Source organism: Mauremys mutica, chromosome 2 (genome assembly GCF_020497125.1).
Source record: "Mauremys mutica isolate MM-2020 ecotype Southern chromosome 2, ASM2049712v1, whole genome shotgun sequence".
Classification (NCBI taxonomy): Eukaryota; Metazoa; Chordata; order Testudines; family Geoemydidae; genus Mauremys; species Mauremys mutica.
Genome location: NC_059073.1, coordinates 83,424,000 through 83,442,319, shown reverse-complemented (window position 1 = coordinate 83,442,319; position 18,320 = coordinate 83,424,000). Strand labels below are relative to the sequence as shown.

The window sequence follows — 18,320 nt, the reverse complement described above, 5'->3', positions numbered from 1 at the left end:
AGGAGAAAATACCTGAATTATTTTCATTGGGTAAAACATCAAGATTTAAGTGACCAGCTGCGTTATAAAAGTACAGCTGCCTTGCGATTTTAGAGATTACTAAAGCTTAATGTTAGGAAAACATTTAAGCATGCTGCTTTCCTGAAATAGGGTTTATAACCTGGTTCTACTCTTAAAAGTGACCATGTAAAAATGACATCATCTTACACCACAGATCTTTTCCCTGTGTGTGTATATACATAGATATTTGTGTCATATTTTCTCTTCACGTTTCACACCCATTAAGCATTGAAGAGCCAGTTTAGCTAAGAGATGGTGAATTGGATTCTCTTCCTACCTGTGAATCATCAACAAAATGGTTTTCTGGGTAACATCTGCAAGCATGCCTGTGCACACCCTTGGCCCTCCATTCCTAGGTTGAGTTTGCAGATCTAATGATTAGATAAAATATATATATTTATTTTTGAAGTGTTAGCACATTTTTAATAGAAATTAGTGCTGAAATGATAAACATGGCACCCTACAATGCCATTCTCACCGAGTTGCTTTTCAGCATAGATCCACAAAGGTCAGGTGAATTCTGTGGCTAAAAATCAGCATCAGGAGTGAATGATTTCTATTTTACTCTTTTCCCAGCATTGATAGCATACCAAGTTTAGAGGATCTTTATTCTGACAGTCTTAGTAAAGATTATTGAAAACTTCTCATTTTAAAGTATATGATACGTGCAGATTCACCCCTCTGTAGCACAGGAATTTGCAAATTGCTGGGGGAGTCACCCCCAAGGTAGAGCAGAGTTGAAGAAGAGCAGCTTTAAATTCTCTAGGGTGCTTCATAGGAGCCCCACCAGAGGGAGCTGAATCAGAACGTCTCTTACCTTTCTGGCCATGTCCCTTTTCTCAGCAGCACGGCCGGCTTTGCCTGCAAGCCCCCTGGTACGGTTGAGACTGAAGGAGCCTTGTGCCACCACAACCCACACACACACTGGCAAACTTTCCATAACTGGGCATGCTGCACAGTGCTCTACACCAATTGAATGAATCTGGCTCTTCGGCTCCTATAACATGCAAATTATTTATCCTTGAAAAACAGATTTGCAGAGTCTGCCCTCACATTTTAATGGCCTAGGAGTGCAAAGTTTAAAATTATTTTTTACAAAGACAAAAATTAATATAACAAAATCTTAATAACAATGTCTTGGTTACTGATTGTATGTATCTGATTTCAGAATGCTTAAACCAAGACCCAAAAGATGTGGATCCCGATGAAGATTGTGATGGTAGGTAATAACATGGTGGACTGATGATTGTTTGAAAGAAGACAAACTAGAAAAGGCAACGATAATGGCAGTAACCATGAACCAGTTCAAACAAGAATCAGCTAAGCACTTAGAGATGGGGGAAAATGTTATAGGGTGAAAATGCCAGACAAGGAGAGAGTCTGATGGGCATCCTTATTTCTGGATTTAGTCACTTTCAGTATTGTGACCTTTGCTGTTGCATTTGTTATGCATGTAGTGCCTGGTGACAGAGTATCAAAGGGCTTCCATTCCATTCACTGTGACCACTGAAATGTTCTTTGCACAAAATAGCAATGATTCTCATTGTTTTCCTTTGCTTGTGGTATTTCCCTTTCAGCTTGTGATAGTTGTGTAATTACTTTGCTGAAAGATTTGAGCACAATGAGTGACGAGCTTCAGTTGATTAAGTCTCAGCTGCAAAATGTCAATGCAAGCACCCACACACTGGGACAGATGAGGCATTTGGAAACACGCACCAAGGAGTTAAAAGTAAGTGACCTTCAACAAAAAAAAAGTGTAAAGGAATAGATTTCAGCTGATGTGTAGAATAGCGTCTGAACACTAGAATTCCATGTCAGTTTGTGTCAACGTGAAGTGCAAGCAAATGCAGACAAACTGCTGACTCCACAATACACTGCTACTTTTCTCTGGGGGTTGCACTGTGGGAGGGCTGCTCTGAGGTCCAGGTGGGGTCCTTAAAAAATCAGTGGCCCCTCCCCCTCCTAGGCCATCCCGATTCACTTTGTGGGCTATGCCATCCAGACCCTCCTGCAGTCCTACAACTTTCAGGCAGTGTATATTCTGCACCGCTCACGCAGTGAATTGTCTTCAGTTGAGATCCCCTCATTGCTGGTGGAATAGATTGGATTCAACGGGCCAGCTGGTATAAATTGGTCACCTGTGAAATTAATGAAGCAATCTTGATCTTTATTCCAGATGGAGATCTGGCCCAGTGTATTTTAACTTTTTAGAAGAAATACAGTCCTTGTGCTCTAGTTACATACTGTCTCTAGGTGGTAGGTTTGGTTCAGTCGTGTACACGTTTTTTCTTTATTTTCAGATCTTGTTGAACAGTTACCGTTCAGCTGTTCTGAATCAGGGCTCAAAGGCAGATGAGCTGGAGACAGACTTGATCAATCTTGATCAGGATGTAAATGCACTACAAGAAAAGGTGATTTATTAAAACAAAGTAAAAATAATCGTCTCTTTTTATAACAAAATATTAATTTGTCTGCTCTGTGCTATCTCTAATTGTCCGTTTTCCCGCTCTTCTTAGGTTGAAATGAATTACAGGAAAGCCGAGACATTATTTAATAATTTTGGTCAGACTAATCAAAAAGGAAAAGATTTGGTTTCAAAAATACAAATTGTCATCATCAATATTCAGGGTAAGGGTGATTTCTACTGTTATGTGATGTTTTATTTTACAAAATCTCATCACCATACATACAATATTTTTAATTCACTTCTGAAATTGGAGAAGATTTCAGAATTCAACTTTATAAAATAAAAAGTTAGACACAATGGGCATATTTCAAACCTGGTGCAATTCAACTAGTTTCAGTGGCATTACTGTTGATAAATTTCAGTTTAATGCAATTAACCTAAAGTGTGTTTTGTCTCTCTAAAAGTTCCTTAGTATGCTTTAATCTACTCCCATTTCAAAGTACAGCTGGGTATACACAGAAACTTCGTCCGTGGCAAGCTGGAGTGTAAGGCCTGGTCTACACTAAGCGTTTAAACCGGTTTTAGGAGCGTAAAACTGATTTAACGCCACACCCGTCCACACTGAGAGGCCCTTTATATCGATATAAAGGGCTCTTTAAACCGGTTTCTGTACTCCTCCCTAACAAGAGGAGTAGCGCTAGTATCGGTATTACCATATCGGATTAGGGTTAGTATGGCTGCAAATCGACAGTATTGGTCTCCGGGCGGTATCCCACAGTGCACCACTGACCGCTCTGGACAGCAATCTGAACTCGGATGCAGTGGCCAGGTAGACAGGAAAAGCCCCGCGAACTTTTGAATATTTCCTGTTTGCCCAGCGTGGAGCTCCGATCAGCACGGGTGGCAATGCAGTCCGAAATCAAAATAAAAAAAGAGCTCCAGCATGGACCATGCGGATGTGATTGCAGTAAGGGCAGGCAAATCTGTTCTATCAGCGCTCCGTTACAGAAGACGGAATTCAAAATCATTTTTAAAAAATCTCCAGACAGACGCCATAGCAGGGACTCAGCGCACTGCTGCGTGACAAGCGTAACAGAAAGCCAAAGAATCAAATGGACGCTCATGGACTGGAGGACTCAAGCTATCCCACAGTTCCTGCAGTATCCGAAAAGCATTTGCATTCTTGGCTGAGCTCCAAATGCTTCTAGGGTCAAAAACAGTGTCCGCGGTGGGTCAGGGCATAGCTCGGCAATTTACGCACCCCCCCACCTACCCCTAGAAGTAAAAGGGAAAACAATCCTCTCTTGACTCTTTTACATGTCACCCTATCTTTACTGAATGCTGCAGATAGACGCGATGCTGCAGCACTCAACACCAACATCCTTGCTCCCCCCCGCCATGGGTGGCTGATGGTGCAGTAAGACTGATATCCATCGTCATCATCAGCCTATTGGCACATGGGGCAGTGCAAAAGGACTGGTAACTATGCCGACTAGCATCCGTGAGGTCGATCAAGGGCGCCTGGACCTAATTTTTCCTGGTAGATGGTGCAGTATGGCTGGTAACCGTCCTCATCATAGCGACAGGGGGCTGAGCTCCATCAGCCCCCACCCTTCATGTGTAAAGAAAAGATTCAGTTGCCCCTGGACTAGCAGCGGGATGCTGGGCTCCTCTCCTCCACACTGCTTAATGTCCTGTCTGGACTATCATAGCAGCTGGAGGCTGCCTTCCACTCATTTCTCACTAACAAGTCACTGTCTCTTATTCCTGCATTCTTTATTACTTCATCACACAAGTGGGGGGACAATGCTACGGTAGCCCAGGAAGGCTGGGGGAAGAACGGAATCAACAGGTGGGGTTGTTGCAGGAGCACCCCCTGTGAATAGCATACAGCTCATAATTTCTGCAGGATCTGACACAGAGCAGCTGTGCTCTCTGGTTCTATGATACAGTGGTTCTCTAATGACAGGTTTCAGAGTAGCAGCCGTGTTAGTCTGTATCCGCAAAAAGAGCTGCAGCTCACGAAAGCTCATGCTAAAATATATTTGTTAGTCTTTAAGGTGCCACAAGTACTCCTGTTCTTTTTAGTGGTTCTCTAGTACACTTGCCCATATTCTAGGCAGGACTGATTCTATTTTTAGATACCAAAAAGGAGGGATTGACTCAGGGAGTCATTCCCAATTTTGGCTTTTGCGCCCCTGGCTGATCTCAGCCAGGGGCACTTATGACAGCAACAAATGGTGCAGTGCAAAAGGACTGGTAACCATGATCATCTTATAACCGATTTATGGTATGGTAGATGGTACAGTATGGCTGGTAACCATCTCTGCTGTCATGCAAAAGCAAAAGCATGCTGCTGTGTAGCGCTGCTGAATCGCCTCTGTGAGCGGCATCTAGTACACATACGGTGACAGTCACAAAAGGCAAAACAGGCTCCATGATTGCCAAGCTATGGCATCTGCCAGGGCAATCCAGGGAAAAAAGGCACGAAATGCTTGTCTGCCGTTGCTTTCCCAGAGGAAGGAGTGACTGACGACATTTACCCAGAACCACCCGCGACAATGATTTTTGCCCCATCAGGCACTGGGATCTCAACCCGGAAATTCCAAGGGGCGGGGGAGGCTGCGGGAACTATGGGATAGCTACGGAATAGCTACCCACAGTGCAACGCTCCAGAAATCGACGCTAGCCTCGGACCGTGGACGCACACCACCAATTTAATGTGTTTAGTGTGGCCGCGCGCACTCGATTTTATACAATCTGTTTTGCTAAACCGGTTTATGTAAATTCGGAATAATCCCGTAGTGTAGACATACCCTCAATCTACCCTCACCTAGCCTGCCATGAACTAAGTGCCTGTGTAGACAAGCCCTTAGTAACGAAGGCAAGATTGGACTTCATGTGCTTAAAAAGAAGAGCTGCTCTGGGATTTGTCTCCCTTGTGTAAATCTAAGTATCTACTCTGTTTAAATGTGGTATTTCCTTTTTTTAGTGCTCGTGGAACAGATAGCTGGCACCAATGGAGAAGGCAACAGATTGCCCATGGGAGATGCTACCAAGGAACTGGCCGAAGCAGAACAGATGATGAGAGAGATGCGAAAACGCAACTTCGTACAACTGCAAATAGATGCAGAGAGGGAGAGAAGAGAAGCTCAACTCTGTAAGGGGGTTCTTCTTGAGCTCTTAGCTCGTTATTCTGCTTAGTTTAAAATGTTCAAATCTTATGTCTGAAATGTAAGAGACTACAAATGATGATGCTCAGGGAGTGATATGGAATTTCAGCATCTGATTGCACCTTTGCAGTGTATTTCAGTCATCAGCTTTTGTTCAAGTGAACATAGTGATTCTGAAGGAGGTTAAGAATGTTTAATGTAATCATGAAAGAAGTTAAATTGGGGAAAAATCGAAACAGTGTCCTGATGTCTGCTTTCTAATGCATTATTTGATCTCTAAATGAATCTAAATGAAAAAGTCCTATATTCATCTAGCCACTAGCTAATTATAAAGCACAGAAATAGTGTAAACATAAATTATATACAATAATATGGTGTGTGTAAATAGTCTATAAAAAAATCTACATTAAGAAACTATTAAAGCAGTATAGTTGAGCACTCAAGGGTCAAGAAGTACAAAAGTTAAGGCTACTCCCCAGTCTTGTGTACTCTCCATGTGCTTCCATATTATGATATGGTCTATAATTATGTGACCATATGTTATTTCTGAAATAGTATAATCCAATATAATATCATATGTATTTTTGGCAACTTTTTTATGTGTGCAGTAAAACCAGATTCAAGCCCCATTGAAATCAATGGAAAGTCTCCCATAGCCTACAGTGGGTGCTGGATCAGGCTTTGAGTGAGGTAGGGCTCAGCAGGATTCCTTATGTCATTCACTGCACAAACTGTACATAAATGATTTCCATGGAATCTATTTGTCTGGCATACACAATGTCGTGCATCTGAGCACCGGATGCTGCACATACATATCTAAGGTTGTAGACAAAAATTGTGTAATGGGGCACAGAATTCCATCTGTGACCATATTTCCCTCTTCCATGGTAGGAAGTCTTTGGCCCAGGGCCACCCAGAGGGAGGGGCAAGTGGGGCAATTTGCCCCAGGCCCCGCAGGGGCCCCCACGAAAATATAGTATTCTATAGTATTACAACTTTTTTTTATGGAAGGAGCCCCCGAAATTGCTTTTCCCCAGGCCCCCTGAATCCTCTGGGTGGCCCTGCTTTGGCCTAACCGATCCATTCTCTCCATGGCTGACAGCTCCGTTTCTGAGTTGTGTGTGGCCCAGAAGATCCCATATGTCACGCTGCTGGGTAGGAATACGTCCCACCCCACCTCCTGCCATCTCTACTGGGACATAAGGAAAAACCCATTCTCCCTTGATACCATTCTTCAGATTGCTCTAATTAACAGGTGGGAAGGCAGGGTCACACACTCCTCTGCTGGGAAGGAGGCGCAATGGAGAAGAGAGGTAGACGTGGTCTCCTTCGGAGGGGTTTTCTCTCCAGGATTGGAACCAAGCGGCTGCTGAGGTGCCCTACCGAGCTCCTGGTTACATTGTATCATAGATGCACCTTGGGCGAGAATTTGGCCTGCTGCTTGAGTTAACCATGACAATGTTCTCTGAGTGCTACATAGGAGTCAGTCATATCCATCACTGGGGGTAGAGTAGATTGTAAAGCCCCAGTTTGTGGCACAACTTCAGCATTACTTAAATATAGATTTAGACTTTTTGCATTTTTGGATCTGATGGCTTTACCCAATTTCTCCCTGGCCTTGTGTGGTGATGAAGCTGGATTGGATTAATGTTGGTTTTTTTAAATTTAGTATTTCCAAAAGTTCACCTTCAACCCTATTTTGTTTAGAGCTGATTTGTCATGTTAAATTACCCATAGTATTCTGGATCCCAAAAGCAACACATTTATCACTGATGGGATGAGATGCCCATGACACACACTGAAACTACATTTGTTGAGGATGCTCAGCATCTCATAAGCCTGGGCTATTTAATCCTAAAGGCAGAACCCCGCAGGGTAAAGTTAATTTTTTTTTTTTTGCTTCTGTGAATCTTTTTCAATTCTAATCTTGCAGTGCTGGAGCGTGTTAGGAATGAGCTACAAAAGCACCAGCAAGAAAATCAAGGAGTTGTTAAAACTATAAGAGATTCATTAAACAAATATGAATCCAAACTCAATGACCTTCGTGAAGCTCTGAATGAAGCAACTGGCCAAACGAAGCAGGCTGAAAACTTAAACAAAGATAATGGAGTGCTCTTGGAAGACATTAAGGTAATAGAACTTTAAAAAAAACCCTGGACTTATTAGATGGGAGGAAATATTTCTGTCTTACTTTTGGCCTTTTTGTAAAGCCAAATTCTATTCATTCTGAGCTTGATTCCCATTTGCACAAATGTCTCTTTCCACCTCTCTGGCAGTGCAAAGAGGTCTCAACTGTCCTACTTAAAGGCCCCTTTCCACTTAACTCCCACTTAAAGGCCCCTTCATACAACTAAAGTGGTGTAGAGGGATTTAGTATAAATGAGAATCTGGATACTCTCTGCTCCGAGTATTTCCATCTTCAGCTATAATTATTCATTTTGTCTTCTGTGAGTGTAGTAAACTGAGCACAGGACAAAGAGTCAGGCGCTGTAGGCTCAGTTCCTGACCCTGCCACTGTCTTGATGTATGGTTCTTAGCTTGTCTCTTAACCTCTGAGCCTCCATTGCCCTGTAAAATGGGAATAATGATCCTTAGCCACTGTTGTTAACCTGCTTTGATATCTATGGATGAAAATTACTCAATAGTGCTAGTTATTAATTATTGATAAATAAGCGCTGCCTGCCATCATGCCTCATCAAAAATGCTGCAGCACTGTTTGTGATGATGCCTAATGCAGCAAAGATTAAGTTAGACTTTTCACATATTTAATAAGGCCCTGAACTCTTGTAGATGTTATAATGAATAAATAGAACTGGTCAGACATGGAATTAATGCAGAGAATGTAAGCATACTATAGCCTGTATTCTCTTAAACAAATAGTATTTCTGATTCAAAGGACAGTGCATTGTTTATCAAAGCTAAGTTTTCAGCTACTTTGTTAGCACTTCTTGGACAGTAGAATCTCTACTGTCAATTGTACATTACAATTGTTCAGAATATTACATGTCAGTGTAGGCATCACTTCTAAAAATACAGCTAAAAATATTTACAGACTATCTTAAATGGTGGATGTATCTGCACAGATCATTAATCCATTTCTGCCTTTGCCGCTGCCACCAGTTGAAATGTTTGTGTATTTGTGATAAGATTAAATTTGATATGATAGAGGGACAGATGGGTTGATTGCAGACCATACTATTGGGATGAGTTGCGTACACACTTGGATACAAATACCATGTGACTGTGATTATGATGTGCATTGTCCTGCCACAACCCCAGGGCCATTGTACTTGCTGCTGTAGGACTCTTTTCCCCACTGATCCCTCCACTGAGCAGGAGATGCTGGAACCAAGCATCTTCATTCAATCTCCCCTGAGAGCTTTCCAGAGAGCGCAAGCTAGAAAGCCTTCCCTTTCCGTCACTGGTAAGACCCAAAGAGGGAGTCCAACTCTGGAGATGGTTTCAGTCTTTCAGAAGGTTTGGAAGAGGGGGACAAGGTCACTATTGGGTTTCTTGTTTTTATATCCTCCAGGGTTGAGAGGAGAGAGGCCCAGGATGTCAATGCTTCAAGGCAGTGTGAGGAGTTGATTAGAGCTTCTCTAGCTGTATCTATACACTGATAGGCAAACAAAGCTCCAGTCGGCTCCTCGCTCGGCTTGACAAACTGGGCTGTGCTAATATAAATTTCCCCAAATACCTGTGAATATCAATAAATCATTAGATCCCCAAAAGACACCTAGATAATACAGCAGTGAGAGCTTTGGAAATGCTGCTGCTAACTAGCTTGGCTAGATGATCATCCCCTCACCCCTAATTGCTGAACTGATCACATGCTTTCCAACCCTCCAATTTTCCTTAGAAACAAATTGAAGTGATGAATAAACAACAGAACGATGTCTTGGGTCATCTCAACTCTGCCCAATCTTCCTTGTCTCAGACTAACAGCATACTTGGATTACTGCAGAAGAGCAAAGAGGTATAGTTAATCAAAATGTGTGACATTTTAAATTAAAAAAAAACTGAGTAAAAACTTACATCATTCTAATTGAAGTAAAAATATAATGGGATAGATTATAATGTGATTGATCAACTGCAGTCTGTGCAAAGGGGTTTTCTTTTTTCCCTTGCTCTACACAGCTGTGCAAGGAAATAGGGATTACTTCACGTGCAGGACTAAGGGCGAAGTGCTGACTATCAGACACTTTGTAATATGTGCAAATAAAAATAAGATTTCTGTTTATAAAACCACAGGAATATGAAAATCTAGCTGCCAAACTAGATGGAGCGAGGAAGGACTTGAATGAAAAACTGAAGAACCTTTCCTTATCAGCTAGCAAAGAGCCACTGGTGGTGAGGGCAGAGGAACATGCCAAGTTTTTGCAAGACCTGGCAAGACAACTGGCTGAGTATGTTCTAATTTCTGTAAATGAACGGTTCAAGTACATGATGTACAATATTGTAATGTACTGTGCATAATTTCACTTCCCTCTAAGGTGACATGTAAAGACAGAAAAAAATGGGCTTGTCCCTCCTTTTGCTGCTTTGTGGTGTGTAAAGTTTTCTTTTTTTTCTGCTTGCTTTTTGTCTTAGACATTTAAGTCTCAAGTCTTGGTCTGTTTTTCCTGGAAGACACTTTCAGGGAACTTGAGTTTGTGCAGTATCTGGCACAATTCAGGCCTGATTGTGATTGGGTCTTGGGCTATCACCACAACACAAATAAATAATAATGGAGTGATCATGAGCATCAAGGGAGTCAAACCTGAATATTGAGAAAGGAAGGAAATTTTAGCCATTTTTAGTCAAACTTTTTAAAATGCCTTTTTTCCTTTTGCTTGATTTTATTGATATCTATTTAGCTCCAATGCCTGACATACTGTTGGGAGAAAAGTTTTTTTCTTTGTGGAAGAACCTTCACCTCTGTCCCTTTATTTGCTCAGAGTAAAAGTTTACACTAATTTTCTGGTGCTCCAACAAATCCTTGAGGAAAGTCAGGGAAAAACACTTGATATACTTGATATTTCTAAGGTAAAGTATAGATAGGAAAGGGAGAGACCCTTTAGATAAATAAAGTTTTTGAGACCTTCTGTATATGTATTAAAGAAGCAAAAAAGGGCAGAACTCTATTTTGTTTCTTTGCAAATAACTTCCACCTAGCCCTAATGCTAACAAGAAAACTCTCAAAAGATAAAGTAACCTCCATAACATGCCATCTGGCTGGAAATGACTTTGCTTAAAAATTCATGGTGAGATTGTGGCTAGTTAGAATCATACTGGCTAGTTAGAATCATAGAACATAGAATCATAGAGTCATAGGGTTAGAAGGGACTGCAAGGATCATCTTGTCTAACTCCCTGCCAAGATGCAGGATTTGTTGTGTCTGGCGATCCAGACTTTTTTTGAAAACTTCCAGTTGTCCATGCAGCTTGTTCAGTTAGCAAAACAGTATTGTCATAAATATCAACCAGGCAGTCTTGGATACCTGGCACTGCACAGGTGAATTGAGCACACAGGTTTTTGTCTCTTACGTTTCCCTGATTCCAGGGCTGCTTGGCTGCTTCCCAGTGCAAGATAGAGCAGCCCTGAAGTGGCTCTGTCTTATGCTAGGCTGTCTGTGGCCCCCCAAGAGCTGTTCCGGCAGCTGGGGATTAACTGGAGGTTGCAGCTCTCTAACCAGTGCCTTTACACGGGGGCTGTGATGGGGTGGCACAGAGCTGGCCATGTTGAACTGTCCCGTTGGAATTACCAGGAAGCCTTTTTACCTAAATGCTGCTTTGCAGCACCAGACTGGTGTAAAGCAGCGTTACTGGAGACCAGAACTGGCCCCTTATGTCAAAATACTATTTGCTGTTGTTACACCCACCGTTTTTGTTGTAAAGCATTTGCACATTCTTCATCAGCATTAACTAGAAAATATTTAGATTAAATGCTGTTTAAAATAAGTCATTCTTTTTTTAGCCTGTAGTTTTTGCCCATGGTTGTATTTTTCACCGTTTTCCACAGAATTAAGAGAAACGCCAGCAATGATGAGTTGGTGAACTGTGCCATGGAAGCTGCTACTGCCTATGAAAATATTATTAATGCCGTCAACGCAGCTGAGGAAGCAGCCAACAAAGCTGTAAATGCAGCTGATTCAGCTTTACTGGTAAGGGCATTATGTTGTCAAACGATGGTAATTTTGTTACAAACAGGTGATCTTTATAATTAGCTGGGCACTGAAGTTAAACCCGTGCATAGAAGAGGTATATTTGCATGTAGAAATTATCCTTTTGCAGGCACAGTTACTGTTCCGCATATTCAGATGTTGGTTTTGCATGTGCATTATGGGTCACAATTTAGGTGCTACCAATGTCTGAATATTGGTTCATAGACTGTAGACAAGAAGATGACAGAAGACACAGTTTTCCACTAAGAACAAACATTGCTTTTAAGGACAAAGGGCTGTGTTATACTCAGGGCTTCACCAGTAGCACTTTTTGTTGGAAACATTTATTCCTTTTATTTTTTAAACTAGATTCGATTATTAATTATTACTCCTTCTGATTTGTTTTTCTGCTTTGAGTTCAATTATAAAACTAATCTTACAGTACCATGCTTTATCACCAGACTGTGGAGAGGGAAGACCTATCAGGAAAAGCCAAGAGACTGAACACTGAAAGCAGCAATCTATTAAATCAAGCACAAATGACACAAAAGACATTACAAGGTACTGTAAAAAGCAAGATGATAACAGGAATGTTGATACAGTATTAGAAATTCTCATTTAAAAGTCACTGTTTATGGTTCTAATTTAGCAAAGTACTGTAACACACACTTAACTGTAAGCAGGAGAGGGTAGCTCCGTTCTTACCTTTTATAATGGAACATGATACTATGGTTTAGAAGTTCCTTCTGCAAGAGGGTGAGGAGTGGATTCTTCAGCTCAATTATGGTCCACACTGTGAGATGCCAAATTCTGCCATTGCCCCCTCCTCTACAGTTCTCTTCTTCAGCAAGATCCTGTAGATAATGATCCTGACCTCCTTTGTAAAGTGCTCTGGAATCTCCTGATGATCAGCACTATACAAGAACTAGATATTAGTGTATTTTAAAGACAGGCTTTAGTCTCTGCTGCAGATGTGATTGTCAAAGAGAGAGAAAGAAGTATGCAAATTGCAAAGACTATCTAGTGTATTGCTTAGTGTAGTCTGAATGCCTCAGAAAAGTTCAGCATTATCTCCAAGAACAGAATCCTAATACAGTAGGAACATTTTGATCTGGTTAAAACACCTACTTTTTTTCCTGTTTGAATATTTTAAATGTAAGGCAAGATTTGGGACTAGTCACTCAAAAGGGCTATATATAATAGATATAATCCGCTGACCAGTGCCACTGACCTATAAGCATGCACCTACTTGTATTATTATGGGTGTGTGCAGAAGTTTTTTTTTTTTTTAAATCCTTTAGATTGGGACATAAAGTATGAGTTAAATTCACCTGGCACCCCTCAATGTGGGCAGCACTAACTAAGGAGGGGTATGGTCAGGGAGGCGAGGGAATGCACTGATTAATTCCCTCAGCAGCCGTTGTCAGTGGGGCTCTTATGGAAACAGAAGCTACTCTGCCCTTGGGAGAGGCAGAGGGAGGGTGTGTCCATTTCTTGCCATTATAATGTAACATCTGATTCTGTAGTAAAGCATCTCAGCAACTTTAACTGAAACGGGATCCATGTAGTGTACTTGCTTTTTGTCCCTTTGTTTTATCGAGTATCCTATGTTTCACACACATGCCGGTGGGATTATGCCGTGCACTTCTGTTTGCCAAACCCCTGAATAGTTCAAATTGCACAATATTGACAGGTCTGTTAATAAAAAGTAAAGGTAGGTTTTCTGCGCTGTTATTTTGATCCATGAATCTATTCTGTGCTAGCAGTAACCTGGGAAACATTCATAATGGTGCATGCTTAGTAGAGTATTTACCCTTTCTAGAGTGCAGCCAATAGAGCAGGGGTGGGCAAACTTTTTGGCCTGAGGAGAACATCGGGTTTCTGAAATTGTATGGAGGGCCAGTTAGGGGAGGCTGTGCCTCCCTAAACCACTAGACGAGGCCCGGCATCCACCCCCTAGCTGACCCTCCCTGCTTCTCAACCCCTGACAGCCCCCCTGGGACTCCTGCCCCATCCACTCCTCCCTGTCCCCTGACCGCCCCCGGTCCCCCTGCCTCTGACTGCCCCCTGCCGCCCCATCCAACCCCTCCTCTCATTCCTGACTGTCACCCCAGGACCCCTGCCCCATCCAACCACCCCTTCTCCCGGACTGCCCTCGTAACCCCTGCCCCTGACTGCTCCCCCGGGACTCCTGCCCCCATTCAACCCCCCTGTTCCCCATCCTCTGACCACCCCGACCCCTATCCACATCCCAGCCCCCGACCACCACCACCCTTCCCTCTATCCAACCCTCCCTGCTCCCTGCCCCCTTACTGTGCTGCCTGGAGCACCAGTGGCTGGCAGCACTACAGCCGTGCCACCCAGAGCACTGGGACAGGCAGCCGCGGCGCCCGGCTGGAGCCAACCATGCCACTGCGCAGCACAGAGCACTGGGTCAGGCCGCAGCTCTGCAAGAGCCCCGCCGCCCAGAGCATTACGCTGGCGGCGCCGTGAGCTGAGGCTGCGGGGGAGGGGGAACAGCAGAGGAGGGGCCCGGAGCGAGCCTCCCGGGTCAGGAGCTCAGGGGTCGGGCAGGAGGGTCCTGCGGGCCAAATGTGGCCTGCGGGCCATAGTTTCCCCACCTCTGCAGAGGGTGACATGGTCACACACACTTGAGCAGTTCTGATGTTCCATCCTGTAGAGATCAGTGGTCCACACATACATTCATTGCAGGTGGCCCAGCAGATACACAAGCATACAATCTTTCAGTATATAGATCACAGTATAATATTTTGTCCTATTTTCCATTCCCTTCTTTCATGGCTTCTTCTCTTCTTTGATTCCCATCCATCATCTCAACAGCTTCAAAGGGGCCGAATGAAGTCCTTCCACCACTTTCTATCTTGTACCAGCTTCAGAGCTTTGTTCATCTTTAAACCTTTTTGGTCTATGTCATTCTTCACCACATCTATCCAATGTATCTTGCCCTCGCCATTTTCTTATCTCTTCATTTTTTATTTTCTGCAGTCTTGAAACGCTGAGTATTTCCCTCAGCAAGTTCATTTCTGCAGTCAAATCTTGCATTCATTTGCTTTCCTCCTACTCTCACACTCCAATCTGTACAGCAGTATCGACACACCAGTTGTCCCATACATGCTGGACATTTTGTTTTTATCAAAATGTCTTTACCCTTCCAGATCTTGCAGTTTTCTGAATGCAGTAGTGGTTCTTTTTTTTTTTTTTAATGTCGTCTTCACAATTCCCATTCTTCATTACTAGTCTTCCAAGGTATGCAGTTTTTTCGCCTTGTTCTAATACTTTGTCTCTTGAATTATTCTCTGTAAATCCTCCTTGGTCAATGCTGTGAGGTTAATATCATCTGAAAATCTAAAATTATGCACTGTCCTTCCCCATAACGTGACTCCTCCTGTTCCATCTCTCAGAGCTACAGCTTTCAGTACCATGTAGATCAAAACTGGATATTGCATGCATCCTTGTCTCATTCCTGTTGTAGTCCTGAATCATTCCATCTTTTTCTTGTCTACTCTCACTGCACTCATCAACTTGCTGTCGATGCTTTCCATCAGCTTGACGAATATCTAAGGGATGCCATACAGTCTCATAACTTGCCTCAATCCTTTCTGCCAAATGCTATCCTGTTTGAAATCTATAAAGTTATTGTAACAGGTTCAGTTGTGTTCTATGTACTTCTCTGTATCTACGTTATCACAAATAGCTGATATATTGCACTTCATCCTGTTCTAAATCTGCAAGTGCCACGTTCACATACTTCTTCATTCTCCTTTGCAACGTCTTGATACATGCTTTTCCTGGCACACTCAATAGCTGATTCTTCTGAGTTCTTGCATTCACTCTTGTCTCCTTTTTTATAGATCAGTACTATTATCACTTCCCCCCATTCGCTAGGCACTTGGTCTTGTCTGTAAATCTTGTAGAAACATCTGATGAGCCAGAAGTGCCCTTCATTAGCAGTTATCTTTGCTAGCTACCATCACTAGATTTGCCATGGTGGTTGAAGGTCCTGGGATGTGGCATTGCTATGCACACTCAGCTACTTGGAGCCTCTAATGAGAGTTGAGTGAGTTGCCAGGAGCAACTAGAAGCAAACCACCCCTTGTGAGTGCGGCTGTCTACTAAGCAAGGATACTACCTTTTGACCTCACCCCATAAAACTCATTCCCACAATGTGGCAGTATTATAATCGCTAGTCATAATCATCATGGGACATTGTATTTTTATTTGGGCCTCATATAAATAATAGATAATCATGATATATTGAATATGCACAATAATGTATCCCCCAAATCTGTGCCCTTCTCTTAAGCTGCCTTAATCGCTCATTTTTTCCTACTCCCAGGGGCAGATTGGGTATCTTCACCCCTGGTTACTATCTATATTACTACGTAAGTTTTTTAACAGGGATGGGAAAGGTATGTGCCCAATGCTCATGTGACAGTGCAGAGTGCTGCTGCCATTCCACCAGATGGCCGAGGCACCTTTGTATAACACCTACCAGGCTGATTCATAGTGCACTGTTTTTGCAGATATTAATCCAACTCTTGAAGATATAAAGCAGAGACTGGGTATTGTGGAAGGGAAGAAGAACAGGGTGCGGACGGACCTTGATTCTTTTCAAAATAATCTCAATGGGATAAACAGAGGTCAGTCATTTACTGAGTACATCTACTTTGTGTTATTCTGCCATTGTTCGGAGTATTTACTTAGACTTGTGTGTGTGTGTTTTAGATGACATAGACAGCGTCATTACCAGTGCAAAGAACATGGTCAAAAATGCTAATGATATCACTGCTAATGTACTGGATGAACTGAACCCCATTAAAGCCGACGTGGAAAAAATAAAGGGCACCTTCAGAAGCAATCAGAGTGCTGACTTGAATAAGGCTTTGACGGAAGCAAACAATTCAGGTGGGTGCTGTGCTTGCTGTTTGCTAGTGTGTGCTGTTTAATGCCTCTCAAATTTCTGTTGGAGTAACCAGGTAGACATAGTGATGATAATGATTTTTATTTGTTTCTGGTGGTACCCACTGAGTGCAAGATGCTGTACAAACATAAGAAGCATAGTCATTGTCCCAAGGAAATTATATGCTGAATTTGTTTTTAGCTCTGTAGAATTTGAGTCTGATGGAATAAAATAAAATAGAGTCTGTGAAATTAACCACATGTTAATGATGTAATAATAATAAGAGAACGGTGGCTTTGAATGGAGGTGATTTTTAAAACAATAGTGGTATGAGAACGGGGATAATTAAACCATAACAATGAAAAACATTGTGAGTTTCTGGATGGTGTATTTTATGTACGCCCAACTGCATTGTTTGAAACACAGTGGACCAGATGTTCTGCTTATTTACAAGTGTTTTTACTCCAGTGTAACTGCTGGCATCAATGGAGCTATTCTTGATTTACATGAGTGTATGTGAAAAGAGAATTACAGTAGCCAACTGTATGTATAGCAAATTTGGCCAACCCCTAGCATCCAAAAACCATGAGATTGGCTTAAAAATCATGAGATTTTAAAAAATAATAAATTTGGAGTTCTTTTTATTTGGCTTTTAAGCCGTTAGGCACTTGTGTCACATTTTCAGGCTTTTCTCCACAACCATGAAGGTTAAAAACTTAGATTTTTAAAAAAAAATATGAAAGCTGAGATTCTCATGTAATCTGTTTTCTCCAGGAGCAGGGATTTTAAGGAAACACCAAATATTGTGAGACTTATGATAAGACTATCAGAGTTAGCATTTTTGGCATGTGTATCTCTCCTCCTTTCCAGTCCTCCAATATTTTTTTTCTCTCATCACAATAACAGTAAAGAAATTAACAAGCAAGCTCCCAGACCTGTTTAACAAGATTGAGAGTATCAACCAACAGCTGATGCCAATAGGCAACATATCTGAGAATGTAAACCGCATAAGAGAGCTCATTCAGCAGGCCAGAGATGCTGCAAACAAGGTCTGTCACAAAAATGTCCGTGATTGCTTGACATTAGGGATTTTTGTACACAAGGATGCTTTCAATCCCCTCTGAAAAATATTTTGTTATAATATGTGTGAAGGATACTACATAAAAATCAAACCACTAGTTTTAGTGAGCACTTTAGATACTGTGGTGGTGGGCACCAGAATAAAATAGATACAACAGTATAGTATACCTTTCCTTCTGTCCCACTCCAAGATCCCTCTCCTAGCCAAGATCGTCCCTACAATTCCCATTTTGGTATTCCCTCGCCTTTCAAAGGTTCCTTGTTGTGGTGGCCTTCTCTCCAGTGGAGGAGGGCTGGATGCTGCTCTTCGAAGCCAGTCACTACTGATCAGAACAGAGGTTCTCAAACTGGTCTGTGATCCACTGGTGATCCACAGAGAGCTGGCAGATCACATAGCGCTGATTATGTTTGTTTCTAACTGCTATATTGCACTAAAAGGCAGCTAAATATACATTACTTTCATAGTATCATTTTTCCATTGATTGCCATGGGATGATGTGATCACAAATAACAGGGCACGTGTCCATGAGACACTCT

General features: G+C 42.2%; 1 protein-coding gene across 1 annotated transcript in view; it reads left to right on the top strand.

The window, feature by feature from the left end:
* LAMA3 (laminin subunit alpha 3) overlaps window positions 1-18,320 on the top strand; it is a 178,186-nt gene that overhangs the window by 130,501 nt on the left and 29,365 nt on the right. The window contains exons 46-58 of the mRNA XM_045004766.1: window positions 1,229-1,279; window positions 1,638-1,789; window positions 2,361-2,471; window positions 2,577-2,688; window positions 5,460-5,627; window positions 7,574-7,770; window positions 9,500-9,616; window positions 9,892-10,046; window positions 11,641-11,782; window positions 12,244-12,343; window positions 16,327-16,443; window positions 16,529-16,708; window positions 17,610-17,752. Coding sequence (XP_044860701.1) covers window positions 1,229-1,279; window positions 1,638-1,789; window positions 2,361-2,471; window positions 2,577-2,688; window positions 5,460-5,627; window positions 7,574-7,770; window positions 9,500-9,616; window positions 9,892-10,046; window positions 11,641-11,782; window positions 12,244-12,343; window positions 16,327-16,443; window positions 16,529-16,708; window positions 17,610-17,752 — 1,745 coding nt within the window. The remainder of the gene's footprint in view (window positions 1-1,228; window positions 1,280-1,637; window positions 1,790-2,360; window positions 2,472-2,576; window positions 2,689-5,459; window positions 5,628-7,573; window positions 7,771-9,499; window positions 9,617-9,891; window positions 10,047-11,640; window positions 11,783-12,243; window positions 12,344-16,326; window positions 16,444-16,528; window positions 16,709-17,609; window positions 17,753-18,320) is intronic.